A 27425-nucleotide genomic window follows, 5' to 3' on the forward strand; every position below is an offset into this window, starting at 1 on the left:
TTATGGCTTTGAGTGTAACATTTAAGTCTTTCATAAATTTTGAGTTTATTCTTGTGTATGGTTTAAGAAGGTGGTCTAGTTTCATTTTTTTGGCACATACCCGTCCAATTTTCCCACACCACTTATTGAACATACTGTTTTAACCTCATTGTATGTTCTTGCTTCCTTTGTCAAATATTAATTCACTATAAAGGTGTGGGCTTATTTCTGGGCTCTCTATTCTGTTCCATTAATGTATGTTTTTATGCCAGTATCATGCTGTTTGATTATTACAGCCTTGTAGCGTAGTTTGATATCAGCATGATTTTTCAACTTTGTTCTTCTTTCTCAAGCTTGCTGAGGCTATCCCAGGCCTTTTGTGGTTTCATGTATGTTTTTGGAATATTCTAATTCTGTGAAATATGCCATTGATATCTTGATAGGTATTGTGTTGACTCTTTAGATGGCTTTGGGTAGTATGGACATTTTAATGATGTTAATTTTTCCTGTCCATGAACATGGTATATGCTTCCACTTATTTGTGTCTTTTTCAGTTTAATTCTTTAGTGTCTTACAATTTTCTGAATACATATCTTTTACATCCTTGGTGCTTTTATTTTTTGATGCAATTATGAATGAGATTATTTTCTTAGCTTCCCTTTCTGATGGTTATTAGTTTAAAAAATGCAACTGATTTCTGGATATTTATTTTGTATCCTGCTACTTTACTGAATTCGTTTTTCAGTTTTCATAGTTTACTGGTGGAATATTTACAGTTCTCTGTAGAATAGCATGTCATCTGCTTTTTTAAAGTTAGATGAGTATTTATTAAAATTTGTGGATCTGTACACTCAAAATTAGTTCACTTTGTGCACTTTTATACACTTAAGTTTTAAAAGAAGGCTTAAAGTTCTGGCTGGTGGTCATAAGAGTGTATACTCAAATTAAAAAATACTCGTCCACTAAAATTTTGTGCAGTCTTCCATATGTTATACCTTAATAAGAAAAATATATAAACTGAAAGTCTGTGCTGGCTCTGTCCTGGACTAGCAGGTAGAGCGGGCCCGGATCTGTTCACTGACCCCAGAAAGGCTCTTAGGGCCACAGCAGATCCTCACAGGACCTGCTTCCCTATGGCCTGCGGTCGGGGCGCCTACGACCCTCTTCCCGGGTTTTAAGATCCTGAACTAAGGCCCATAGCTTTCTTAGGCACTAGAGGTCTTCCAGCCCATGGGAGTGAGCCATTGGCAACTCCACTTCTCCGGCCGCACAATCAGGTGAAAAAGCAGGGCCCGGAGCCATCCCGCTACTCTACTCCTCCCGGGCCGCACTGACGTTGCCGCCCCGCCTTCCGGCCTCGCGCCGCTGGTCCCGCCCCGCCCCTTTTCCCGGCATGCACCGCAGTGAAGTCCCTCGCCTTCGGCTTGTGCCTGTCGCCCCAAGATGGCGGACACAATGAGGCGATACCGCGCCGGTTGCTGGTGAGCCTACCGTGAGGAGAAACGGTCGGCAAGGCCTTCACAGTCTAGGCAGGAGAACGTTGCACGAACAAGAGGCGGGAGAGGAGAAGGCGGCCCAACTGTCTGCCGCTCTCTCGTTCGCCGCCAGTGCGGCACCCGCTCCTTCTAGGTCGGCCCCTCGGCAGCCCGCCCGCTCGCCCGCTCTTCGCGGGGCTCCGCCCCGGCCCTGCTCCGCTGCTGCCTCCTCCAGCAGCCGCCGCCATGAAGCTGACAGACGGCGTGCTGCGGAGCTTCCGCGTCGCCAAGGTGTTCCGTGAGAACTCGGACAAGATTAACTGCTTCGACTTCAGCCCTAACGGCGAGACGGTCATCTCAAGCAGCGACGACGACTCCATCGTGCTCTATGATTGCCAGGAGGGCAAGTGAGTGCGGCGGTGGCCCTGGGCCCGGATCTGAGTTCCTCCCTCCCTCTCGTGGTTCGCCCCGCTGCCGGCTCCCCGCCTCGACTCCTGCCCCCGCCTTTTTGGCGCTGGCTCCTGCCAAGGCCGCTTCCACTCCAAAGCCGTCTCGGAGACCTTTTCTTTTCTTTTTTAAAGTACAGTAATGACAGCATTATTATTTAGTATGTCTTCGGTCTTTCCAGAGAGCGCTTGTACATCTCTTGCGAAACCCCACCTTGACCTTGACCTTTAAGCGTCGGGTTTGCCCACCCCCTCCCCAGGAGGTAGCTTTTCCGCCCCTCGTACTCCTCTGAGGTGCCCGTGGGCAGTGCCTCTAGCGCTGAAGCGCAGAGCCTGCGCTCCTGCCTCCTGCAGCAGCTCCCCGTGCCCTGTCGTAGGTGACCTCGATTCAGCCCTGGCGCCCTGCCCATCCCCTGTCCCTCTCAGCTTCCCACGGCCTTTCTGCCGGAGGGCCGCGTGGGTTGCAGTTCTTAGGATTTATCTGTTGTGTTTCTTTGGGCCCCGTGTCCTTTCGTTTCTGTTCCAAATCATGTTCTTATTCCTGAGGACGCGACGGACCCCACTTATAAGTGAACTTTTTAGCAACATCTGAAACTTTTCCTTTTTGCCAGACAAAAACGAATTTGTCTGTCCCATCCCGACCTGAATGTGAACCTCCCATTAGAACAAAGAAAACACCGTATAACAATTTTATGTTTCCTCTTATGCTTAAAAAAATTACACTTGTTGGTCTACTTGGAATTATCAAAATTCCGAGTCTAGTCTGATCGTGAATTTTCTACGTTGTCCCAAGTCCTCTGGAGACGCACCAAACTTGCATCTCTGCAAAATCTTGTAAGCACAGCATTTTTCACCTTTTTCCCTGGGGATCTTGTCAGCTTCACCTCACTCCTGCAGACTTGCTTTCTTTAAACCCTTGCTGAATTGTGAGTTTCTTTGGAGCAGAAACTGGATTACGCTAAATTTGATTTCCCTCCAGCCACCTTTTCCAAGCAGCCTTGCAGATGTTAGGTTTTGTCAGACTTCATTTTGTTGCCTAGTTCCAGATCTTATTTTTTTGAATCTTTGTGTTTTTCCTCTATCTGCTCCAGCTGTCCTTTTTGCGTTAAAAAAAGGCGATGTCTTCTATAAACTTTCTTTTGGAACTGTTCTAGTTGTTTGTGAGTTTAGTTATCTAAAGTAATTCTGTTTTGGGCTGAGCCATAATGTTCTCATTTTTTTCCCCACTGGGGCTATGAAAGAGTATTATGTAACTGGCTCTGGATCTGCCTGCAGTATGTGGGAGGGTTGCCTGTAGTGTAGTGGTGGTCCCTGGGGGAAGAGAGAATTTGTTGGTTGGATCGATGCTGAGTTACTTGAGTCAATTTAATTCATCTAGTGTATGGTTTGCTCTCCACATCTGGTTACTTTAATCAGCTTAGAAGAGAGTGAGGTATCAAGCTCTGAGTGAGGGTCAGTTGTGGGGCTCTGGAACTAGAAGTAATTTGAGGCTGGCTTACTTGAAATGTTTAGTGCTTGTGCACAGATTAGAAACTCTCCCTGGAACCTGAGGATGGAGATGTAAAGCCTCATTTAAAGGAAATAAGGTTGTTATAGTATTTCTTTCTGATTTGTCTCGTAATTTCCACTTATTGAAAGGGATGACAGTGAATTTAAATCCTGTCTTGTTAAAAGTAAAATGTTAATTTTATGACATACTATCGTCATTCATTCACTTATGTAGCATTGTTACATAATTATAAATTTACAGGAAAGTTTAGTGTTCCAAAAAACTCCCATATGATCAAATAATTGGCTATATTTTGCCCCATTTGCTTATTCTATATGTACATATTTATACATATGCATTTGTTCTATTTTTTTATATACACATTTTTTTCTAAAAGTTGGAGATATCAGGCCCCTTTATCCCTAAACATAGATCCCTACAACGTGGTTTTCTTACGCACAACGACATTCTCTTACATGAGTATAACCAGAACACAGTTATCCAAGGTAGGAAATTTAATTTTTATATGATAATTTAGGGCATGCTTTAAATGTTTTTTATCAGGTAATTTTGATCTTGTTATATTGTGATCTGTGGCAGGAGAGTGGTCTCATAGTTAGGAGACCTTAGTTCTAGTTTGGTCTTGTGACCAGGTGTGTGACATTGGTCAGATCACTTCTCTGGATATTAGATGACCTCATATCCTCTAGGAGTCCATGGTCCTAAGTGGTAATGTGAAGAAAAAATTTGCCACTGGTGTAAGTCAAACCAATATTGGAAGAAAAGTTATTTCCTCGTAAGGCAAAGTATCTTTATTAGCTGGTACTAATGATAGAATTTGGAAGTTTGAAAATGGCTAAAATAATATTCTTAATGTTTTCTAGTTTACTATTCACTTAAACTTTCTTTATAATGGAGTTCATCCACTGAGTGATTTTTCAACTTGGTAATATGAAGGATATTATCTGTGGTAGGTGATGCAAATTATTCCAAGAAAAGGCTTTAATATTATTTATTCATACTTGATTACCAGAATCATAGTTGGTGGCGAGAAGCTTATTAAAATATTTGTGAAAAAATGTTCTAGGGCTTTGCAAAGATCCTCTGAAATGGATGCAATACATTAGAAACTTGCTTTCAAACTAGGAAATGATATGTAGTAAAAGATCCTTTTTATTAACAAAAACCCAGGTTAGTGTTACTGATAAATTTGAGAAAATAGACTATATCTAAGTGGAGCTGAAAATTTTCCGTACACCACACACTGAAATACTGGAATAAGTAAGCTTCTCCTTTCACTGGTAGAGACAAAGTTAATTTGAGAGGAAGCATATATACATGCTCATACTCATTTACTTACTCACTGGTTTCAACCATACAGTAGGTAACCCCAATGCACAACCCTGGTCAGAGGACTCTACTAGGTAACCTCTGAGCTGAACTGTTTAGTAGTAATGGTAAGAGCGTGGAAAATCCAGTGCATTTGGAATGAGAAGTCTTGTTTGGAAATAGGTTTTATGTAGGAAAACCCTTAACCTCACTGACATTAACAAATACTGAAAATGCAAATGATTGAATTCTTAAAGTATTAGAGTCATCTGATTGTTTGGTATCTACATGCCAAGATGATTTTGCATTGATGACGCAGTGAACTTCATAAATTAGAACTCTTGGCAAATACTGGTAAAGAATTTATGAAATCCGCCTACACCTAAGTAAGTGTAGAACAGGGTGTCAAACTCATTTTCATCAGGGGCTACATCAGCTTCACAGTTGCTTTCAAAGGGCTGAGATAATTTTAGGACTATATAAATGTAACTCCTTCACTATTAAGGAGTTGAAATTACATTTGGCTCTTTAAAGACATCCGTGGCTGATGTGGCCCCTAGTGAAAATGAGTTTGACACCTCTGGTGTAGAACATTATGAAATTTTTGGTTAATGATTTTGCTGAGTTAGGTTTGAGCTCGATCTTCAAGCTTCTATAGAGGAAGACATTTAAAGAACTTCAACGAATGGATTGATGTCCTCTAGCTTGGAAATATGTGATTTTTACATTAAAAAGAAAGCCGATGACTAGTTTTGTTAGGGAGAGTTAGGCTTGCCTTTCAAAAGGGTCAGTAATTGCTTTTGACCTGTAGAATAGGGAGAATGGATAGCTTCTGCAACAGCAGGTTATATTAGGAATGGTTAATCAGTAAGTTCTGGTCTCACTGGTTTGCTATATTTCCATATCCCTCTTTGTCATCAGGATGACTTGTGTTGTTTTGTGTGCCTTTTTTCTCAAATGGATGTACTTTTTCTCAAAGCTGACTTTTGAACATTGTCGTAAAGACTGAATCAAGCCCTCAAATTTATTCTACATCCTAACCATGGCATGTGGTGTTCAGAGGTTAAAGGCTGTTGCACTTAAATGATTCCATTTGTCTTCTTCCCTTTTGGAAGAAATTCTGGTGTTTGTTTGTTTGTTTGTTTGTTTTCAGTGTTAGAGCATACCAAGAATCCTCACCCTTGCCACTTCATTCAAATGCTTTTCTCTTTATGAAAATTCCAGATTTTTCTGATGGAGGATTTTGATGGTTTTCTTTCTTTGTCCATTTCCTTGTCAGACCAAAGAGAACCCTATACAGTAAGAAATATGGCGTGGACCTCATCAGATACACTCATGCAGCAAACACAGTTGTTTACAGCTCTAACAAAATAGACGGTAAGCAAGCCCTCTTTTTAGGAGTTATAGTCATGGTTTCCTTCGTTGAATAATAGTTAACAGAATCTTTGTGACTACTTCTGTTTTGGTTATAATTACTTTAAGTTAAATATTTTCCTATGATGTTAGCAATGCTAACATTGTTATGACTGCAAAGATGCTGGAGGCAAGCCATTAATGCCTTTGAAGGATGTGAAACTGAGTATGAAAGGTCTTCTTCAGTTTAGAGTGGAAAGTGAAAATGGGAAGCAACAAATATGTATTTATGGTTTGTATTTCTTGAAACTTAAAAGAGTACTTTCAGAACAAATAAAAGGAAAGAATATTTGATGCACAGCAAGAGGTAAACAATAATATCTCCTGTTCAAAATAATTGAGGTTTGAGAAAAGTTTTCACAAACACTTGAGCTGTGATAGTTTAGGGGGTGTTAGAAGAGTTTTGGTGTATGCCAATCTTTTATGATCTGTGTTATAAAGGACAGTGTACTGGCCTTGGTTATCTTTGATTATGGGGACATTTTTTAATCTGAATTTTATCCTTTTTTCTTTTAAGGAAAGCTAATGTTTTTGAAGAGTAAGGAGTTATTTTTAGAAATTAAACTTGTGAATTTTTTTCTCTAATAAATGGTCTCTGTTTTTAACCTGCATTTCACCTGGGATAAAACAGTCACACTTATTTTCATGTTAGAACTCCTTTTTAAAAAAATTTAACTTAATCTCACTGATTTATTGTTTCGCTTTTTTTGCGGTAAGATTTTTCTAATGTCATTCAACAAAGATTGCTTAGACTGCTATTTCGGCTATGCCTGACTCAGCTGATGGGCAGGAATTTTTTTTTAATGAGACTTTTCTGCCTGTACTTGACTTTGAGTAAGTATATTAATTCTACTTTTCATGCCTCTGTTTCAAAAGTGGTTTTCTAAGTTACCATGCATTTGATGCTTTTGGACAAGAACATAAAACGCTAGGTTCCTGAGGAACCATATCTGTTTGAGCATCTGCATGACTGGTATATTTCTTTTGTTGGGGTGTTTATTGGGTGATTGAGGATTGTCCAAATATGGTTCAAGAAGAGGCAGTTGTGTGGCACTTGCAGCTTTGCTGCCAGGCCTCTGCTGTGAGGATGTTGCCTTTCCTGTCTCGAGTGCATCCTGAAGAGTTCTTCCAACGCTTCGTTTCCTTTTGCCTGATTCCAGGCTGAGGTAGTAGTTTGTACAGTTTGAGGGTCTATGATACCACCCGGTACAGGAGATAACTGTACAGGCCACTGCCTTGCCAGGAACAGCGCGCCAGCTACTGAGTGGGGCGGAGAGGATGGCGACGCCCTGCTCATCTCTGGGAAACCAGGTAATGGGGAGGAAGCCTTTTTGCTGCTTAGGGCAGGTGAGTAGCTCCTAGCAATGGAACAAGTAGAAAGATTTTGTAGTTGTCATTTGAGAACTCTGAAGATGTATTCAAGGAACACCATGCAGAGTTCAGTTTTGGAACAACCTTCTCCCAGGTTAAATGCCCTCTCATTAGAAAGTAAACTGCTGGGGTGACTTGGTGCTTCAGTTTCTTTGTTCTTATGTTCTTTTTGACTCCATAATGTTCTTTATGCTTTCCTTTTTGTGTTTTGTCAACATTTCCTATTACCCCTTTCTCAACAGTTGTTCCTTGTTCATAGTGTTTTTTGGGGCATTGTACTTTCCACTTCTGTTCTTTATGGCATTTCATTTTCTTCACACCAGTATTTTTTTTTTTCAGATGGAATCATTTGGTTTTTAAGAGTCTCTTATTTTACCCAAGCACAAATCTCTACAATTATTCCTTTCCTCAATATAGTCAAAATGTCGCTGTTAATGATTGTTGGTATAGTTCATGAGTTTTGTTTTGAAATCTCTTGAAATTTTTTGTAAAAGATTTTATTTATTTATTTTTAGAGAGAGGGAAGGGAAGGAGAAAGTGAGAGAGAAATATCAATGTGTGGTTGCCTCTCACGTGCCCCCTATTGGGGACCTGGCTTACAACCCAGGCCTGTGCCTTGACTGGGAATTGAACCTGTGACCCTTTAGTTCTTCAACTGAGCCATTCCAGCCTGGGTTGTTGAGATCTTTTAAACCCAAATTTTCCTACTTCTTTTGGCCACATTATTTTTTAACTTACTGCTCTGATGCACAAGGAACCAGTGGGTAGTTGATTAGTTAGAAAGGAAGAAGAATATTCTCTTTCCATTTTGTTTAGTTTTAGTGTAAATTGTATATCCAGTTAACATTCAGGTGAGGTTATTAGTCTATAGGCTGCCAACTTAAGAACTCTGCTGTTGAATTATGTCAAATTTGTAGTATCCTCTCTTCACCTGTGGAAGGAATCATTCACTATTTATTCACACTTTGCTTGGGTTATGGACAACAATGAATTCTTTGACCTTATCTTTTCAAGATGAAAATGCAAAGTAAATTTCTTTGAAAAGAGTGGGGTATCATCATGCCTTATTTGTCTTCTTACAGATACTATTCGTTACCTGTCCTTGCATGACAACAAATATATCAGATATTTTCCTGGACATAGCAAAAGGTAAGACACAAGTGTTACAGAAGTAGATAGTTCTTTTATCCCCAAGGTTCCAGACAATAGAAGAATGGAGAGATTTTATCAACGAACTAAAGCATTCCTCACTGCTGTTTTGCATTCCTCTTAGTCTTTTGTTAATCCCCACCCAGTCAGCTCTTGATTAACAGGTTGTAGAGGCAGGGGTAGGACTTTATACATAAACTGAAACCACAATTAAAACATAATTAGGAAAAAAGGTTGATTTAAGATATTCAATGGAAACCTATGTAGTAAAAAAAATACAATTAGCATTTAGGAACCCTAAATATCAGCTGTCTCTTAATGAAAGGCTCTTGTTATGATATGTGAGGTCTTCTGGTATAGGTGGCCCCTATTTCTTCATGTTCCTGCTCTGCACAAACATACTCTATGTGAGGATCATAATGATGATGCAAAAAAAATGGATGATTGTCCTTTGTGACTTTTGAAAGTCAAGAAGCTTGTTTACTTACTCTATTTTGTAATGTAGGTTGCTTCTCCCTGTCTCCTACCCCAATTTCCACATTATTTTTTCTCTGTAGTTTTTTAAGTTTTGTTTGAAAGTTAAACACATTTTCCCTTGGATGATATATTAATCACTGGGAGGGGGAATGTCTTCCTGCTTTTATTTGCAAGTGTACAGAAAGCAAGTAAGGCTTGGAGTGGTAGAGAACCCTGACAGGAGGTGGACCGACAGCCAGGCTGTATTTCTAATTGGTCAGGGTCTTTCTATGTTGCTAAAGGTAAGAGGTGGCAGCTATTGGTTACTGTATTTTCAGACAAAGAATGGCGTGTGACAGGAAGATGTTTTTTGCTTGCTTGTAATCAAATTAATGTTCACAAATATACTGTCTATAATTAAGAGTTTAGTGGAGTCAAAATTCATGCCAGTCTTCCCAATTATCCAACCTCTTGACCTGCTGATTCTTAGTAGATGACTTTACCCCACTTTTTTTAAAAGATCTTATTTATTTATTTTATAGAGAAGGGAAGGGAGGGAGAAAGAGGGAGAGAATATGTGTGGTTGCCTCTTGTGCACCCTACACTGGGGATCTGGCCTGCAACTCAGGCATGTGCCCTAACTGGGAACCAAACCAGCGACCCTTTGGTTTGCAGTTTGGGGCCGAATCCACTGAGCCATACTAGCCAGGGCTTTTTTTTTTTTTTTGACAAAATCAAGGCCATCCAAATGAGTTCTTTACAAATTCTCTTCCACCTAAATTCCTTTCTTCCTTGGAACTCTTTTCTTGAGAAAGAAATAACCTTACTTCCTTGACAGAACCAACCTTCTTTTTGCTTTCATGTCAACTGGACTTTTCCTTGCTGTCTATAAACTTACTTGGTCTTCCTCATCTTAAATGTATTTCTTGAGCCTATCACCCACTCTTTTTTTTACTGTCAAACATGAGTAATGTCAGTACTCCCATCTTCACCTTTTCACAGTTATTCACAGTTTAAATTGCTCTCAGTCTAGTTCCAAAGTCATTTCTAGGGATTTTTTTCAAGTTGTTTTACTTCCTTTTCACTTTTTGCTTTTTTTAGGGGGTGCTCATCTTCTCACTAAAACATTTTTTTTTCCTTTGGCAGCTGACTTCCCATCTTGGTTCTATTCTTGCTGTTCTTGGCTTCTCGCTCTCCTTTTAATTCTGAAATAAACAAGGTTTTGTTCTAGCCTTTTCCCCTTCTTGGTGTTTTTACAAATTATGCCACTGATTTCATTCATTTGTACTCAGGTGGCTTCGCAAATCAGTATTTTTAGCTCATGTTTGTGTTGATTTCTAGACTTAACTTCCACCTACAGGTTTTACACACATCTACACAGATGTCTCTTCTGTGCCCCCACCTGACAGGTCTAGTACTCCATCTATCATTGTTCTATTCCTTGGGCCATTTCCTGTCTACCTGATGTTTCTTCATCTCTGTGCCTTTCAGTTCTCTGGACTCACAGCCTCTGTCTTTTCACTCCCTTTCCCTTCCCTTCACATCCAGTGAGATGTTAAATCCTATTGATTCTACTAAGCTTTAACCTCCTGTGTCTTTCTCCTCCCAACTCCTTTCTTTGGTCTGTCCCGGCGTGTGCCCTGTCAGGGTGAATTATTGTTATCCTGATTAACCTCCCCATCCCTCATCTTCCTGCTTCAGCACCCTGTATTACAGTTTTGACCACTTCACAGCTCCCTCAGGAAACCTCAGATTCTCCACATCTGCCTGTTCCTTTCCCTTGAAGTCCAGTTCTCCTCTCTCTGGTTCTGACCTGTTTTCCAGCATTATCTCCCAGTTGAGGTGAACTGAACATGTGCCTCATGTCTCCCTAGTTGGCACCTTCTGGAAAAGCATCTCCCATTGAAACCCTGGTTACCACAGGCACTGCTTTTTTCCAGAAAGCTGCCTCTGCCACTGTTTTGGTGTTGTCTGGACTAGATAGTTAGGCTTCCACAGAGTCGAAGTATTATTCCTCTTTGTATCCCCTCTTCCTTTCAGTGTAGAGTCTTGTACCAAGATAGACTTACCCTGGGTTATTGACCTGAATAACATGGCATAAAATTACACGTGTATATGCATTTTGCTCACTGTGTTTTAATATTACCTCAGCATTCCCGGGAAATTTTGGGCTTACAGTATATTTTAAATTTTTAGGTTGGGGAGCTAATGTAAATATTAGTTGAATTATATGGGAAGAATTATTTTTTTGGAAAGAATTCTTTAAGGAAAAAATACAGTAAATTTGAAGAAAAGTAAAATTTTCTCATTCTCTATTCACAGCATAGATTTAATTCTTTCTAGTGGAACCAAAATCTGAACCCCTTTCAGTACCATGCGAATCTTGAACTTCCTCTTTTTCTAGATTTTAAAACAAAAATCCATTCACAAATGAGTTTTGCAACTCAGTCACTTTTTTTACTTCAAAATTTTTTTTGTCAAAGTGAAACAGTACAACATGCACATTTGCTCTGCAATCTTTTTTTAAAAATTATTTATTTTTAGAGAGAGAGAGACAGACAGACATCAGTTCATTGTTCCACTTATGTGTGGGTTCATTGGTTGCTTCTTGTATGTCCCCTGAATGGAGAGTGAACTCACAACCTTGGCATTGTGGGATGATACTCTAACCAGCTGAGCTACCTGGCCAGGGCTCCTCTATAATCTTGATCTGTGATACCAGCTGCCATATCTGTGAAATGTTTTGCCACCAAGCCAGAATGTGGAACTACTTATTCATAACACCCAGAAGGAAGAGCCATCTGAATGTCCATTTCATAAGGGCTTTCTCCATAGGTGGTACTGTAGAGTCACAGGCACTGTATAGGTTTGTACCTCACTCCTCAAGGACCCCATGGTTGGGACCATAGCATGCTCTGTGGTCCCTCTCTGTAGGCCAGTGCTGGAGCGGTAGAGGGCGTCTTCAGAGCAGGGCATAGCAGAGCGAGGACATCGGCAAAGGGAATGAGAGCTCAGGATGAGCATTTGGAAGAAATGTTTTTGTTTTTTTTAAATGGTGTTTTCTTTTTTTTAAAAAATATTTTATTTATTTATTTTTCGAGAGAGGGGAAGGGAAGGAGAAAGAGTGGGAGAGAAATATCAATGTATGGTTGCCTCTTATTCGTCCCCTGCTGGGAACTGGCCTGCAACCCAGGCATGTGCCCTGACTGGGAATCGAACCGCGATACTCTGGTTCACGGGCCCGCGCTCAATCCACTGAGCTACGTCAGGCAGGGCGGAAGAAATGTTTTTATGTGAGTGATTCTTAATGGTAAAACCATAAAAAGGGACCCGTGTCAGAAATACAGTTGCTGTTAGCATATGCCTGTGGCTTTGTAATTTTAATGCTCAAACCAGCAGTTTTTGCCATCACCTACGAGTTTGTTAGAAATGCAGACCCTATTGCAGGGGTGTCAAACTCATTTTCACCAGGGGCCACATTAGCCTTGAAGTTGCCTTCAAAGGGCCGAATGTAATTTTAGAACTGTATAAATGTCACTACTCCTTGACAGTTAAGCAAAGGCTCGGCTCTGCCACCAGGTAGAACCAAGGCGGAGGGCCGGATTCAGCTCTCGGGCCTTGTGTTTGCCACCTGTGCCCTGTTGGACTAGTTCTGGGAGAGGATCCCAGCAATCTTTGTTTTAATCCATCCTCCAGGTGATGCTGATGCCGCTCAGGTTTAGAATATTTAGTCCACAAACCTGTAGTTAAGTTATCAAGCTTTAAAAAAAATTACATATAGGTGAATACCAACAGGGTCAGTACCCTTTTAAAGTATACAGTTCAGTGGTTTTTAATTATTTACAAAGTTGGGCAGCCATCACCACTGTCTCATTCTAGAACATTTTCATCACCTCAAAGAGAAATCTTTTACCCATTAGCAGTCAATTTCCAGTCTCTGGCAGCTGCTAATCTACTTTCTGTCTCCATAGGTTTACCTGTTACAGGCATTTTGTATAAATGGAATCAGACAATGTGTGGGCTTTTGTGTTTGTCACTACGTTTCCGGAGTTCATACATATTGTGATGTGAATCAGTACTTCATTTTTTAATGCTGAATGATATGGCATTGTATGGAATAGAGGACATTTTCCATATCCATCCATTCATTAGTTGATGGACATTCGGGTTTCCAGTTTTTGGCTATTATGAATAATGAGGCTGTTGGTGTATGTGTAGTTTTTTTGTGTGGACATATATTTTTATTGTAATTTCTGGGTCATATAGCAACTCTAATTTTTTGAGGAACTGTGAAACTGTTCCAAAGGAACTGTGCCATTTTACATTCCTACCAGCAATGTGTGAAGGTTCCAACTTTTCCATATCCTTACCAGCACTTGTCATCTCTCATCTCTCTTTTTACAGCTGTGCTAGTGTTGTGAAGTGGTATATCATTGTGGTTTTGATTTGCATTGGAATCATATATTTTTGTGCTATAGCTTTAAGTTGCTTTTTTTCATTATGCTAGTTGCCTTTGATTATTCCAGATTGCTTATGTGGTGTGTTCCTTAAAGTGGAAGTTTGGGGAGAGCAGGTATAGGTAGGTCGGTAGAGTGGTTTAGGGTTCACATAAATTTTTCTTTAATCCTTGCTTGAGAATATGTTCATTGATTTTAGACAGAGAGGAAAGGGAGATAGAGAAATATCAATCGTTTGCCTCCCATGCATGCCCCAGCCAGGGATTGAACCCGTAACCTAGGTATGTGCCCTGACTGCAGGTGAAACCTGCAACCTTTTGGTACAGGGGACAATGCTCCAGTCAACTGATCCACCTGGCTAGGGCCACGTCCAGTTTTTGCAAATATTTTGCTTCAACTCCTATTTATCTCTGTGCATTTCAGGGTGGTGGCCTTGTCCATGTCACCTGTGGATGACACTTTCATCTCTGGGTCTCTTGATAAGACTATTCGACTCTGGGATCTCCGGTCTCCTAACTGCCAGGTAATGGTACCTAACAGTTACACAGTGTTTTATATGATAGGCACTATCATCAACGCCCTCTCAAGGAAGGGGAAAAGCAGTGGTTCCATTCTGGAATCCCAGTCTTTTAAAACTTTGGAGAAAATCAGATTTCCTGGTAGGTAGCTGGTAATTAAGCAAATGCCCTTAATTCATTGTATGTTGCATATTGCTCTGTGGCTTATTGCTATAAAAAAACAGTTTTCTGAGAGCTTTTTAGGCTCAAGGGATTTTTTAAATTAGAATTCATTATCTATAAAATTGTACAGTTGGGGTTGATCTGAAATCAGTTGTATGGAGATGGTTTTTAAAAGCTTCATTTTAGTTTTACTTTTTCAGTCTTGTATGTAGGCTGGTGTCTGTGTCCCTTAGTTTTCTCTGGGAAAAGTAAATTTTGTAGGTGTAGGATCCTAGGTTCATTAACTTTTTTTCTTATGTCTTTTTCCTTAGGGCCTCATGCATCTACAAGGCAAACCGGTTTGTTCTTTTGATCCAGAAGGGTTAATTTTTGCTGCAGGTGTCAATTCTGAAATGGTCAAACTTTATGACCTTCGCTCTTTTGATAAGGTGAATTTTTGAATTTTTAAGCTATCTTGATATGGAAGTTTTGAAGGGTGAGATGAACATTTAAAAACCTTTTCTATGGTAGAAGAGATATGTGGTAGATATTGAAAAGCGTCCTATCAGTAGTTAATCTTCTGTTTTCCCTAGTGAAAAAGGAATCTAAAGGGATGGAATAAGAATTGACTCTGGTAGAAGGAATTATTGATGTGCCTTGGGCCTGGGGTTGCTACATTTATCTTTTGCAGGGGCCATTTGCAACATTTAAGATGCAGTATGATCGGACTTGTGAGTGGACAGGACTTAAGTTCAGCAATGATGGCAAACTCATCCTCATCTCCACCAATGGCAGCTTTATCCGTCTCATCGATGCATTTAAGGGAGTGGTGATGCACACGTTTGGGGTGAGCTGACAGCCTTTCAGCATGGCTGTTTCCATGTTCCTACCTCATGTGTTGAGAATTGTGTTACCTGGTTAGTGGAGATGAGCAGTGTTATCCTTGACTCACTGATCAAGACATGGGCTTGCATTTTCTTCCTGCACGTGAACATATTTCTCTTGGATTCTAAGACATTCACTTTCCTACCCAGTGACCCAAGTTTTTAGATGTAAAATAATTCCTGATCATAAATGTTTTCTCGCCCTCTTGAATATGGAGTTGGGGGTATGGAGTAAATTGTATAAGGTGGTGGCAAAGTCTAAAACCTTGGTAGCACTGTGCATGAGGAAAGGGCTTCATGGAAATGGAAGTGATGAGTCCGTTTGGTCAGTGTTTCTAGGCAGTTATTTTTTAGTAATGACCGTTTGACAAGGGAACTGTTCTCATTCTTTTAGGGTTATGCCAACAGCAAAGCTGTCACATTGGAGGCCTCATTTACACCAGACTCACAGTTTATTATGATTGGTAAGTGTCCTTTATCCCCCTTGGGGGTTATTTTTCTGATACTGAGATTTTATTTATATTATTTTTGTTAGTTTTTTTTTCTCCCCCCATTATTTATTTATTATTTAGAGAGGGGAAGGGAGGGAGAAAGAGAGGGAGAGAAACATCAGTGTGTGGTTGCATCCCATGCACCCCTTACTGGGGACTTGGCCTACAACCCAGGCATGTGCCCTAGATGGGGAATTGAACCTGCAACCTTTTGAATCACAGGCCTACACTCAATCCACTGAGCCACACCAGATGGGTCTATTTTTGTTAGTTTTAACTAAGCTATTATTTACTATCCTTTTGTTAGATATTCTTAGATTACTTTGTAGCACAATATGCTAAAAGTACAGTGTCTAAACTATTGTGATTTTGCAGTTCTTTACTGGGAACTGGCATTAATGTTGGTCTTTCCTGGACTAGCTTTAGAGTTAAAACTGTACGAGCACTATCTTACTACTAATACTAACTTCCTGATATCCTGCTTTCAGTCATCTTGAAGGCTACATGTTGGTAGTGTAATGATATTCAGCCCTCATTTCCAATGAGAAAACTGAAGTCAGAGGGCAAGTGACTTGTTTAGGAACAAATAACTAGGGTCAAGATCATTCCCCAAGTGCTTTTTTTTTTTTTTTCCACTGCCTTTTCTTCCTCTCAATTTCTGCTAAGGATTGGGTTCTGAAACATAGCCTCTTTCCAGATGCTATGTCTTCCAGAAGTCTTTGTCTTCTTCCCTCTTGTCTTTGCATTGTGTCTTGAGCTGTTGTGTGTTCCTTGATCATTCTCTTCAGGTTCAGAGGATGGCAAGATCCATGTCTGGAATGGAGAGAGTGGTATAAAAGTAGCTGTGTTGGATGGCAAGCATACAGGCCCCATTACCTGTTTACAGTTCAACCCCAAGTTCATGACCTTTGCCAGTGCATGTTCCAACATGGTATGTGAACAGTGGGAGATTTCCTTCATTTGGGTAGTGGGTGTTTCAATGAGCACAGCAAGCTATGTTCTAAATAGGTATGTTATAAGCATCCAAGTTCATGTTTCTCAACTGGTTGCTTCAATGTTTTACCTCTTATTCTCTGATTTCTGGTTGGGCTGGCCTTTCACTTTTACTCTTAGATCTGAGATCACCTCTGAACTTCTGGGAGATCATAGGCCAATTTTAGCTCTGGCTTCTGGTTTTATGCCCAAACTACATATGGGCTATGGTTGACAGCTTTTTGGCTTCTTAAAATACTTTGAATAAGCCTTTTGTGGCTGTAACCTTTCAGTTTTCCATTTTGTCAGTTTATGTTGAATTCCTCAGACTTTTTTATGGTTGATCATAACTCACTGCTTAGAATTTTCTCCAGGCCTGGTCTCTTTCTTAGATAGCACTAGGAGAACAAAGCATCATGAGTCTCAGCTTCCAGTTTCCTCTTGGCATCTTCTAAACCTACATGGGTATTTGAAGATGAGGCATTTTACAACTAGCCTACCCAGAACGCATCTCCCCTTCCCCTTCTACCTTTAACTAGGAAAAGTGTCAGAAAAAAATGCAGCAAAACCATTCATTCCAATTCCTTTCATTTTTTTACAGCTTAGGAAGGTGAGGGCCTGTTTGAGGTCCCCTGATATATTAGCATTGAGGCCAGGTTATGCACACCTCCAGCTCCTGGACAGCACTCCTTTTTTTCCTTTACCACTGGGCCCTGTGGTGGAAAGTAGACAGTATTGGATGGAAACAGAACTAGTTTGCTTTTACAGGAAGCAGTGTTTCTCTATGGATTGCCTGAGTCAGGCAGTCTGTTGGTTGGTTGGCAGGGAGGGCAGCCAGCTATAATTGTTCCACCATTGGGGTTGGGCACCTTGATGCTGTGAGAAGGGGTAAAGAATCCTCAGCAGTTAAGAGAGAGGCTTGGCTAAAGTTGACTTGTCTTGTTCTTTTTCCAGGCCTTCTGGTTGCCCACCATTGATGACTGACCCCGATGCTGTTCGGCTGTTCCTGTATAGTGAGGGTGGCCAGCAGGAAAAGAACCAGACTGAGATAATAGTGCTGTTGGATTATTTCACTGGGCTGGAGAGCATCCTTCCACATGGCCTTCCCATGGATGTGCTGTACCTCGGCTCAAAAGAAAAAATACTTTGCCAAGCTTCTTCAAAAGGATTCTTGGTGCAGCAGATTCAATTGGGACAGATTTTCTAGTTGTTAACTGCACCGGGCTCCTTCAGAGGAATGACCAGACTCATAATTAGGGTATAGTGAGGCCTTTAAGGCACCTTCAGTTTTGAATGTATTTGTTGCTGAGGAGCCGGTAAAGTTATTAATTCTGCACATCCCTTCTCCCACCCCTGTAAATGCATGGGAAGCCACAGTTTTGGTTTTAAAATGCTAGAGCAGCTCGATGCCCCTTGTTCTCACCCTGCATGTCTTGTTCCTGGGTTTCCCTGTGTCACTGTGGCATAATCCACAACCATCCTGTTACTTAGGTGCCAAACATTTACAGAAGTAAGTTTTCATGTATCTTGGGGTCAGAAAGGGACAGATGCAGAAAGATCTTGCTTGCCAGGAAGACTTGCAAGTTAGTCATTTGAGTGTGGGTGATCGAGACATGCCTCAGGCTCTGGGTTTTGGGTGGGAAAAGGCTCAAGAGCTTGAAAGGGAGGGACAAATAGCAGGTGAGTTCCTAGGGCTGGGGTGTTTAGCAGTAACCTAGTGTGGTCCCTTTTCATCAAGACAAATCGATGGTCCTGGGTGCCTACCCAGTATGGTGGTGTACAAAAGCAAGGTGGAGTGGGAGTCTATTTTTGTACGAGATACATCACACTTTCCTGTGGGCCAGTATTGTGGAGTGAGTCCGAGTTGTTTACACTGATGCCTTCCCTGCCCACCACAAATTGTGTACATAGTCTCCTGATGATACTACCCCCTTCCCCAGCTCCCATCCATGAGCTGGCTCTAGGCCTGTGTTATATGTTATATTTAGTCTTTTTATATATGACCTGGGATTTCTGTTGTTTGTATTTTAGCACAGTGTGTATGCCTTCATTTAAATATATCTGTGTATGTGCATACATATATATATGTGTGTGTGTATGCGTATATATATATATATATATATATATATATATATATATATATATGAAATACCTGTTGTTTTCAGAGTTTAGCTGAAGGACATGGAGTTCTGCAGCCTGGGGGAAAGAGTGCATTCTTGCTAATAGTGTTTGCCACAAGTGTTAGTAAGTCTTCCCTATTACATTTTTTTTCCTTCAGGAGACTGAATGAAGCAAAGCTTCAAGTGTTTGCTAATCCCATGGCAGCTAAGTGAGGGTCTTGGGATGACTCTCGTATTCCTCAAGCCGCACTTTGGGGCCCTCTCTGCAGTATTAGCCCCCTTTTTTGCCTGGTTATGCTCTGTCTGCACCTATATATGTGTGACAGTCACTTTTGCATGCCTTCTGTGTCTGGCTTACAGTATTTGGGGACAGAATGCTGGAGCCAGGCCATTTTCAGTTTGAGGCTTCTTTACCAATTATAGGTCACTGCTGTTTACCTCTTATGTCTTCTTTCTTCTTTTCCTTGCCTCCTCTTGGGAGAGGGATGGGTCCTGATCAGGGTTGAGTTGAGTTGCAGCTGGCTTACGGCCTTTTCCTCCCCTGCATGGCCTTCTTAGAATAGGACGAATCACATGTCTTTCTACTAAATTCCAAAATGTTTAAGCAGGTGCCCCGCACATCCAGAAACAGCCTAAACAAGGTTATAACTTGTCTAAGAGGACTTGCCCAAGTGCATAGCTGCTAGGGGGAAAGCAAGGCTTTACTGCCTCTGTTCAGCAGCAGAAATAGGCCATTGACTGCAAGCAATTTGTTTTAGTAATTACTTTTTATTTTTAATTCTCACCCAAGGAAATGTTTATTGATTTTAGAGAGAGGAAGGAAGAAAGAGAAACATTGATTTGTTGCCTTTTGTAGGTGCCCTAACTGGGGATCAAACCTGCAATCTTTTGGTGTACAGGATGATGCTGCAACCAACTTGAGCCACCTGGCAAAGGCAGCAATTATTTTTTGACCTCTTCCTCAAACTTGAAGGTCAAGGGGCATGCATGCATCTTTCCCAACATGACTAGAACCTGTAGCTTCTGTGATATCCACAGTTTATAGCTCTGCCATCTCAGAATAATGGAACTTGTAGAAAACAACTGGCCTGAGCTGTTATTCCCACTCCTGGCTTTCCAGGGTAGAAAATTCATCGTAGGAAAATTGTTTAGAGTACTCGGAACTGAATTAACAAGAAAACCTGCCTAATTAACGTCTGTAACGAGGGCTGCCACCAAGCATGACTTGTCTGTTAGCAAGAAAATGATCTGTATTGAGATGTGTGTCCAAAGCTGAGATACCATGTCCTTTAAAAATATGCACTGCATGACCTCTGTTTATGGGGACCCGTGGCTGCAGAGTTGGAAAGGGAAAAGATGTCACTGGAAGTGACTGGAGATGATGTGATGGTGGGAATAAGTCAGAATAAAGGGAGAAAAAAGGCTGTGGGCCAGAGAGGCTGAGGGCTGGGGCTGCAGGGATGCTCTCAGTGGGAGCCAGAGGTGCTTAAGTGCTCGGTGGGGAGGAGCTCACCACTCCAGTCAGGGCCAAAGCCACTGACTTGTATGTGACAGTAACACTGCACTACTCAGCCACCAGCCAGTGGGTTATTTTTTTAAGGAAAAACTTCCTTGTTGCAATTATAATTAATGCTTATTAAAGAAAATTTGAGAATTTAAAAAGAATCAGTTTGCCACCCAAACGCTACCACTGTTAATCTTTTGGCGTTAAATGTTCCTCTTGACATTTCTGTGTGTAGATTTTTGGTGTGTTTACATAGTTGTTACTCTACTGTATATACAATTTTATGTTCCTTTTGTACTTAACATAAACATTTTTTCCATGTTACCTGTCTTAAACAGAATTTTATGGCTGCAGCCTCTTCCATTGAGTTTCTGTAGCATTGTTTGCTTGGTTCCAAGAGTTGGAGGGAAAGGTGGGTTGTCTCATGGCTCACCCTGGGACTTGTAATGCTGTGTGGGTGGATGTTGGGATCCCTGGGACTGTTACTGACTCACCCATGACTAAGGTTTATGGGCTGGTGGGAGAAACCCCTAGACTCACCTCAATGCCTAGCAGCCTGGGTCACCTCAACCCCAGCCTCCAATAAGCAACCATATAGCCAGAAATGAATGACTGGGAAACGCCAGCCTGAGCCAACCTTGATACTCAAAGATGGTACCTGGCAGGTACCTGAGGCCTCCTTTCATCCTCACTGTTACCTCAGCCCTTGATCAGATTGGCAGCCTCTAGCTGGGATAAGTAAGAGTTGCCCTAGGCCCTGGCTTCTAGGGGGACAAGGATAGTGGTACCTCTTTTAGGCTCCCATGCCAGTTCTGGCAGAAGGTCCAGCCAGTTTTTTGGTTGCCCATTGCCTGGCTTGTGAGTTGGTAACTCCTAAACCCTATGATCTAGCTCTGTCCCGAAAGCTACAAGGACCTGATATCTGCCCCATTCCTGGCTTTGGGCCCATCACTTTGTCCACTGTCACTGGAGGTTGGCCAAGGGCTCTGAAGGGCAGCAGAGGGAACATGCCAGCTTGTGAGTGGTAGACCATGCATAGGCTCTCCTGACATACTGTTCGAGGAGGAAGAGACCTCACAGCCTGGTGGTAGGGCTGCCACAGCACTTGGCTCTGCTGAGACTTGAATACGTAGGTGAGTGTAGCTGTCCCTGCCAGTTTGGCTTGGTTGCAGTTGAGAGACCTGCACCCACTCACTAGGCTTCACCCTTTGTTATGAGGAGCAAACTCTCTGGGGATGAACTGGCTCAGCTGTGAATGTGGTTGAGGGGCAGGTACAGGATGCTGCCCATGCTTTTGGGGGAGGTGTGGGGAGACTGCTGAGGAAAGAGGAAGTGAAACCCCTGCAGGCTGTTTAGGCATACTCCTGTATTTGCCAGTTGCCTAACCAGAGGAGTCCTGGGTAGGCTGTCCATGGCTGCTGGGGCTGACCATAGTTTGTCAGGATCCAGCTGTGGACAGGTCCAGTAGTGCTGGGCTGTGGAATGTGATTGAAAAATGAGAAATTGTAGCTTTTTTCTATCTCTTTGCTAAAGAATGTACAGAGTAAAATTAAGGGTAGGAAAGGGCACCTGAGAGTCTCAATGAGTTTACCATCAATTCTGGGGCCTGTTGGCCCTTGTCTTTCCTAGCTGCAATCTAGGACTGTCAGTTGCCTGGTAAGAACCCATCTCAACGGTAAACTAAAGTAGTGAATCAGAGAGAAATTGAGTAAGGCTGAGGTCATGAAAGTGATTGCTTTGTAAATGAATAAACCCTTTCCAAGCACTTGAGTCTTGGCAAGTGCTAGATGGTGAAATAGTCTTGTGGGGAAGGTGAGGAACTAAGCTGCTCATCAAAATGCAAGCCCTGGAGCTTTGCATTCAAAAACAAGTTAAAGGGCAGTTCTTTTGGCACCTCAAGCCCAGAACTCAGAGAGGGCTGTGGAGACCTTTCTGTTCCCCAGGAAACAATCTTCTCATTGGTGCTCACCCCAAGCCAGGAACTAGGGAGGCCACAGAAAAAACACGGTGCTGACTATAAGCTTGCAAGGTGGAGCTAAGACTGAGACTGATTCTGTGCAAGGCAGAAGAGCAAACAGTATACTGTAATGCCAGGCTGTACAGCAACTCACGATTCACAAGGGCTTTTCTGCACACAAACATTTAATCAATCATAGGGAAGAGATAGGGAGCAACAGAACAAAGGTATTATTAGGGCATCAACCTAGTGTGGAGCTAGGGCCTGGAAGGAGCAATTGGGATGCAAGTCCAGAAGCAGGAGCATCAACTGTAGGGAATTCCCCACTCAGCCAACTGGGGCTCCTCTTGCCCCTTTTCTCCAACTTTAGTCTCAGGGCCTGCTTCAGGATGTCTTTTCAGCAGATGAGGCTGCCCACAACTTCCCATGTTTCCCTGGATGAGTTTTGGCATTGTTAAGTAGCTACTCTGACATTCGTGGAATGGAGACTTGGATCTGAACACAGGCTATCTGACCCTCCCAGCATCCTTGGCCAATGCCCTTAGTCTAGCTGCCCCCACTTGGGAATGGTATATTGGACTGCGAAGGATCCTCTCTGAAGAGCCTCCTGTGGATGTTCTAAGTTACAAACTGCCTGTCAGAGGGACATTATTGACATAAGCACTTTCCCTGCCTGCCAAAGGAGGAACCTGGGGAGCTGGGTTCTCTGCACTCATCAGCTCTGACTGCCGGGTATAAATGTTCCCCTTGAAACGGGTTGGGATGTAGGACAAGAGCTGTGGGCTGTGTCTGGTGACAGGGCAGGCAGGCCTGCTATTGTCCACAGTGGAGAGATGCCCAGACTGCACCTGGTCCTGACTGGTTCAGGGATGTGGTGTCAGAATCTTCAGGGGCCACTGTTTCTTTGGCCCTGGCCATTCAGAGGAATCACGAACACAGAGATGTCATCGTAGGACACCTGCCCTTCCGCTGTGAGACCGTTGTCCTTCCCCTGTGTGCTGTGTATCAGCATTTGGGCCAGCTCTGAGAACCTGCGGGGACCATCCTGCAGATGTACTCCCAGGGCCACAGCAAAGAGGCAAGGCCAGCCCTTGGAGAACTCAGTACTGGGCTAGACACTTGGGAACCCAAGCAGTTCAACTGTGGGGCCAGGCAAACCACAAGCCTGGGAGGGCCAAAGAGTGCATCACAGGAGTCTGGACCCAGAGATTTATGGGACCCACGATCATGCCCACCCCAGGAACCTTGAAAGCACACTAATCCTGACCACCTGCCCTTAGCTGAGCTCGTCATCAGCGCAATGAGCCATCGTCATAGCCATAACTATGACTTGGTGTTGCTGCTGGCACCCACACCCAGACAGGTCCCCAGAAGTTACAGTACCTGTGTGGGTCCTCTCGATTGCCAGGGAGGAAGCTCCGCACTATTCGTGCCACCTGCTCATTGGACAGGACATCCCAGAGCCCATCAGTTGCCATGACAACCACATCCTCCTCCTGCAACTCCAACTGGTCCATGTCCAGCACTGTCACCTGTAAAATTAAGTCTGAGGACCCCTCAGTGTTCCCTTTCCAGCTCCCACCAGCCTCACTACCTTTCTGGGCAGATGGAAGCTGGGGTGGGCTTTTGCCCTCTCACCTGTGGGACAGAGAGCAAGAAGGGCTTGAGCTGAATGTTTGTGTCCAAGACTCTGAGCTGATGGTCTCCCAGGCCCCGGGAGACAGCCAGTGTTCCCAATAACCGAGCCTGGGGACAAAGGAGATGCGAGAGCAAATAACCCCAGCAAATGCACAAGTAAAGCATAGAGGTGGACTGTGGCCCTCAAGCACCCTGGGCCTTGGAGCAATCCCCAGGACACCAGCCACAGCCACAAGACACAAAGGAGCTCCTACCTCTGCAGGGGGCAACTGAAGAGGGATTACTGAAGGGGGGCCATTCACTGACCTGCCTGCCCTGTCCGTGAATCAGTGGGTACTTGAGATCCGACTTCTCCACGCACTTGTAGCTCCTACCAGGAGCAGACTCAGCATCAACTCAGGCCCTACTTTCCACTTCATTTCCCCTCAACACAGGGCCCACCCTGCTCAGGCAGAAGGGGACTGTCCCAGGCCACACAGATGGGCTTGTGCCTCATGGTTCTCCCCACTGTATCCCTCCACCCCCACCTTGCTCACCAGCCACTCATGTGGTGATCCCTGAACAAAACCTTCTGCCCCAAGTCATCCCCCTTCAGTCGCCGAGGGAACTCCAGTCGGGTGAATTCACCAGCCAGAAGCTCAGGGTAGACAAAGGCCTAGGATAGGGATGCCATACTCAGATCAGGTTCTCTCTGGTGGCCCTGGACCAGGGAGTTGGGGCTCCACAGCCTCTGCCAACAGCACCTACCAGCTGCTGGATCCGCTGTCGCTCAGTCTCTGGGGTGAACTCAGAGCTCAAAGGCCGTACTTCATCTCTCTGCACCAAGATAGCCCTGGATGGGATTGTGGAGGAGAGGGAGAAGTCTGTGGTGTGGCCTCTCTCTTGCTGGTCCCTCCTCCAACCACCGGATGCCAGCTCTGCCCATGTCAATCCCTTGTTCAAAGCCCTCCATTACTGTCTGCAGGGTAAAGGCTCCATCCCTTCAGCTTGTGCCCTCCCTGGCATCTGCTGTCCACTCAATACTCTGTACATGCCAGGTATACAAATAACTCAGCCGGTCAAGCCTCCCCATTTCCATCCTTCCACTTACAGCCCCTTTCACAGTCCCCACTGCCTCTGGTGCCTGCCTGCCCACCTGCCCAACTCTCCAAATCTCACTCACCTGCTATCTCCGGCATTGGCCACATACAGCTTTCCCTGCAGGGACACAGCCACCAGGGCTGTGCAGCCGCCCACCTGGCCTGAGGCCTCCAGCTCCCGCCCGATCACCTCATCCTGGAGCAAACCGAGGTCACTTTAGCTGCTGCTTTTGCTGCCACAATATCACTCTGTCCCCAATCCCCATGCTGTAGTTCATTTCCCCACCAACAAGCCTGGCAGTCCCAGCCCAAAGTCTAGCTATGACTTCAGGACCCAATGATCAAATCTGGATGTAACCTTTGGGAGGGAGGGAAGTCCTTTTCAAAACAGTGAGGAAGGGGAACCAGCCCCTGCACCAAGGAACGACAGGGTGTGCAATGAGACAATACAGGTAAAAGCACATAGCGCATAGTAGGCACTGGATAAATGAGAGGGTTTATGATGACAATGATGGTTGTTAGTAAAGAACAAACCAACCCAATCTTGTCTTGCCATTTCAAACATCAAGGGTGACCACCACTGTGTACAGGAATGCCCCACAACCCAGAATCCCTCAGGGCCCTGGGGACAAAAACCTTCATTCCTTCCCCGAAGGCCACACTTAACTTACACATTCCTGGAAGGCACTCTCCAGAGCCCCAATCACCAAGTCTTCTGTCCTAATGCCCTTTTCCTCCACAAACTGGGGATCGCTGGGACAGACACAGTGGCCACTGAGGTGCATGGGGGGCTGAGTGGCCGCCAAGCCCTCTGCTATGGCCTCCAACTGCCGCCGCAGGCAGGAGTGCAGGGTGTTGGCAGCCAGGATGGCTGCAGCTGGTCCGCCGTGCCCATCAAACAGTGCCCAGTAATGACCAGTCAGGACCTGTACAGGAAAGGGTTGGTGTCGGGTACATCCTGGCTTCCCCAGCATAGGGCACTAGGGCAAGAACTTCAGCCTGAAGTCCCCGGCCCCAGTTCTGGCCTGTAAGAGCGGCTGAGACCCAGTTGTGCTTACCTCTTCTGGGCACAAGGTCACCCACTCCTGGTCCTCTTCAGCCCCAAACTCACATCGCCGGATGCACAGCTTCCCACAGGCGGCCTGATCCTCATTGAATTCAGATTTCTCTGCGTTGATGATCCTGAGGCCAGGAAGTGATCAGTGACCCTTCAGGGACACACCCATGTCCCTATGGGCACAGAGACCAGAGCTGGTGCACAGGAGGAGGAGCCCTCCTTCTGGGGCAATAGCCTCCACACTCCTTATACCTGGACAAAGATGGTGAAGTTTCCTAACTGTTCAGTGACCTCCTGGCCTTCTGGGCCTTGAGGCAGTGGGATTTGTTATTTCCTATTTTCTCCTTTCTCTGAAGGCAAAACTCAGGGCTCAGCCCCTCTGGAGCCTGCCTGCCTGCCGACCTGGACTGGAAAGTCAGAGTGGGGCTGCCTGGGGAGATCTGGGGCTTTCTTGCCTATTCCCCAAGCATCCCTGTCCCATACTGCATAGGCCATACACACGGAGAGGGGGGAAGGGGTAGTGTGCGTGTATGTGTGTGTATGGTGGAGTGGGGGTGGGTGGGCAGTGGAGTGGGGGATGTGGTGGTTATCTCCAAAGCCCAGAATTCTGGCACTGTACCCAGTGTCCGGGTCTCACGCTGGAAGCTCTCGGGGTGTAGGTCCTCCCCAACTTGCAATTCTCTCTAAGGGAGGCTGGAGTACCAAAGAAAAGTCAGAAGTGGGATAGGGGGACTCTGTCAAGAATTCAGAGTTGACAACAAGGAGTTTTCCATGAGGTGGGGGAGAGTGATCACTCACTCAGTTTAACCCGTTTTCTAGCTCCGCGCAGTTCCCCAGGCTGGATCAACAAGGGTCCGGGGTCTGGAGTTGGAGTCCCGGTACAAGGGTCGCGGGAGTGGGGAATGTCGGAGGAGGATCGCTGTCGGGGTGTGGGGGGCGGACACTCACTCTGCATAGCCTGCGTTCCAGGGCAGCTCGCGGCCCCGCGCTGGGCAGCGCACCGGTCGGACTTCCGGGCGGCGTGGGGCGTCGGTTGTGCCGGGGCAGGAGACCGAGCCGCGCAGGAAGCGGGGCCGCCGGTAGGGCACGGGGCTGGCGCGCGGCCTGGGGGGCCGCGGCGCGGGGAATGGACCTCCCGGCAGGAAGCGGCGCCGGAACCAGCCGGCGGACATGGCGCGGTGGCAGGGGGCTGCCCGCAGTGGGCTGGGTGAGAGAGCCGGACCGGACACCACCCGACTGCCGGCCCCTGGGGGAGGAAGCGTGCCACTGGGCGGGGCGGACAGGGGCGGGGCGGCGATTCCCCCAAACCCCGGCCTCTGCTGAGTGCGCGCGCGCGGCCGGGTGCCGTCGGACTTATCCAGCCTCCTAACAACCGTAAGAAGCAAAAGCCGTTACCAGTCCCACTTTACAAGCCAGAAAATTGTAGCCTAGAGAGGAAAGTCGCTTGCCCCATGTCACCCAGTATCCTGAGCAGGCTGATCGTTCACCCACATGTGTGCG

The 27425-nt window shown here is 44.5% G+C and overlaps 2 protein-coding genes across 2 annotated transcripts; one reads left to right on the plus strand and one right to left on the minus strand.

The window, feature by feature from the left end:
• Positions 1-1384: 1384 nt before the first annotated feature.
• Positions 1385-20561, plus strand: WDR82 (WD repeat domain 82). Its single transcript, XM_037134664.2, has 9 exons — positions 1385-1861; positions 5998-6095; positions 8585-8651; positions 13988-14087; positions 14556-14672; positions 14915-15070; positions 15502-15571; positions 16387-16529; positions 17525-20561. The coding sequence occupies exons 1-9, from the start codon at positions 1701-1703 to the stop codon at positions 17552-17554; spliced, it is 942 nt and encodes a 313-aa protein (XP_036990559.1). The 5' UTR covers positions 1385-1700; the 3' UTR covers positions 17555-20561.
• A 1732-nt stretch (positions 20562-22293) lies between these two features.
• On the minus strand, positions 22294-27196 carry PPM1M (protein phosphatase, Mg2+/Mn2+ dependent 1M). The gene is made up of 10 exons (XM_037134665.2): positions 26874-27196; positions 25927-26050; positions 25540-25794; positions 24952-25064; positions 24537-24621; positions 24326-24444; positions 24096-24159; positions 23790-23897; positions 23535-23683; positions 22294-23182 (listed from the first exon to the last, which is right to left on the minus strand). Exons 1-10 carry the CDS (start codon positions 27095-27097, stop codon positions 23038-23040), a joined length of 1386 nt encoding a protein of 461 aa, XP_036990560.2. The 5' UTR covers positions 27098-27196; the 3' UTR covers positions 22294-23037.
• Positions 27197-27425: the final 229 nt, after the last annotated feature.

This window comes from Artibeus jamaicensis, unplaced genomic scaffold, assembly GCF_021234435.1.
Source record: "Artibeus jamaicensis isolate MK-2021 breed Jamaican fruit bat unplaced genomic scaffold, CSHL_Jam_final contig_519, whole genome shotgun sequence".
NCBI classification, from domain to species: domain Eukaryota; kingdom Metazoa; phylum Chordata; class Mammalia; order Chiroptera; family Phyllostomidae; genus Artibeus; species Artibeus jamaicensis.

Excerpts from the sequence above, each read along its gene's own strand:
- WDR82 (XM_037134664.2), top strand. The coding sequence starts at position 1,701 with ATGAAGCTGACAGACGGCGTGCTGCGGAGCTTCCGCGTCGCCAAGGTG. Across the intron at positions 1,862-5,997 it reads TATGATTGCCAGGAGGGCAA|ACCAAAGAGAACCCTATACA; the intron begins GTGAGTGCGGCG and ends TTTCCTTGTCAG. Across the intron at positions 15,071-15,501 it reads TGGTGATGCACACGTTTGGG|GGTTATGCCAACAGCAAAGC; the intron begins GTGAGCTGACAG and ends TCATTCTTTTAG.
- PPM1M (XM_037134665.2), bottom strand. The coding sequence starts at position 27,097 with ATGTCCGCCGGCTGGTTCCGGCGCCGCTTCCTGCCGGGAGGTCCATTC. Across the intron at positions 25,795-25,926 it reads TGACCTTGTGCCCAGAAGAG|GTCCTGACTGGTCATTACTG; the intron begins GTAAGCACAACT and ends TTTCCTGTACAG. Across the intron at positions 24,445-24,536 it reads GACAGCGGATCCAGCAGCTG|GCCTTTGTCTACCCTGAGCT; the intron begins GTAGGTGCTGTT and ends TCCCTATCCTAG.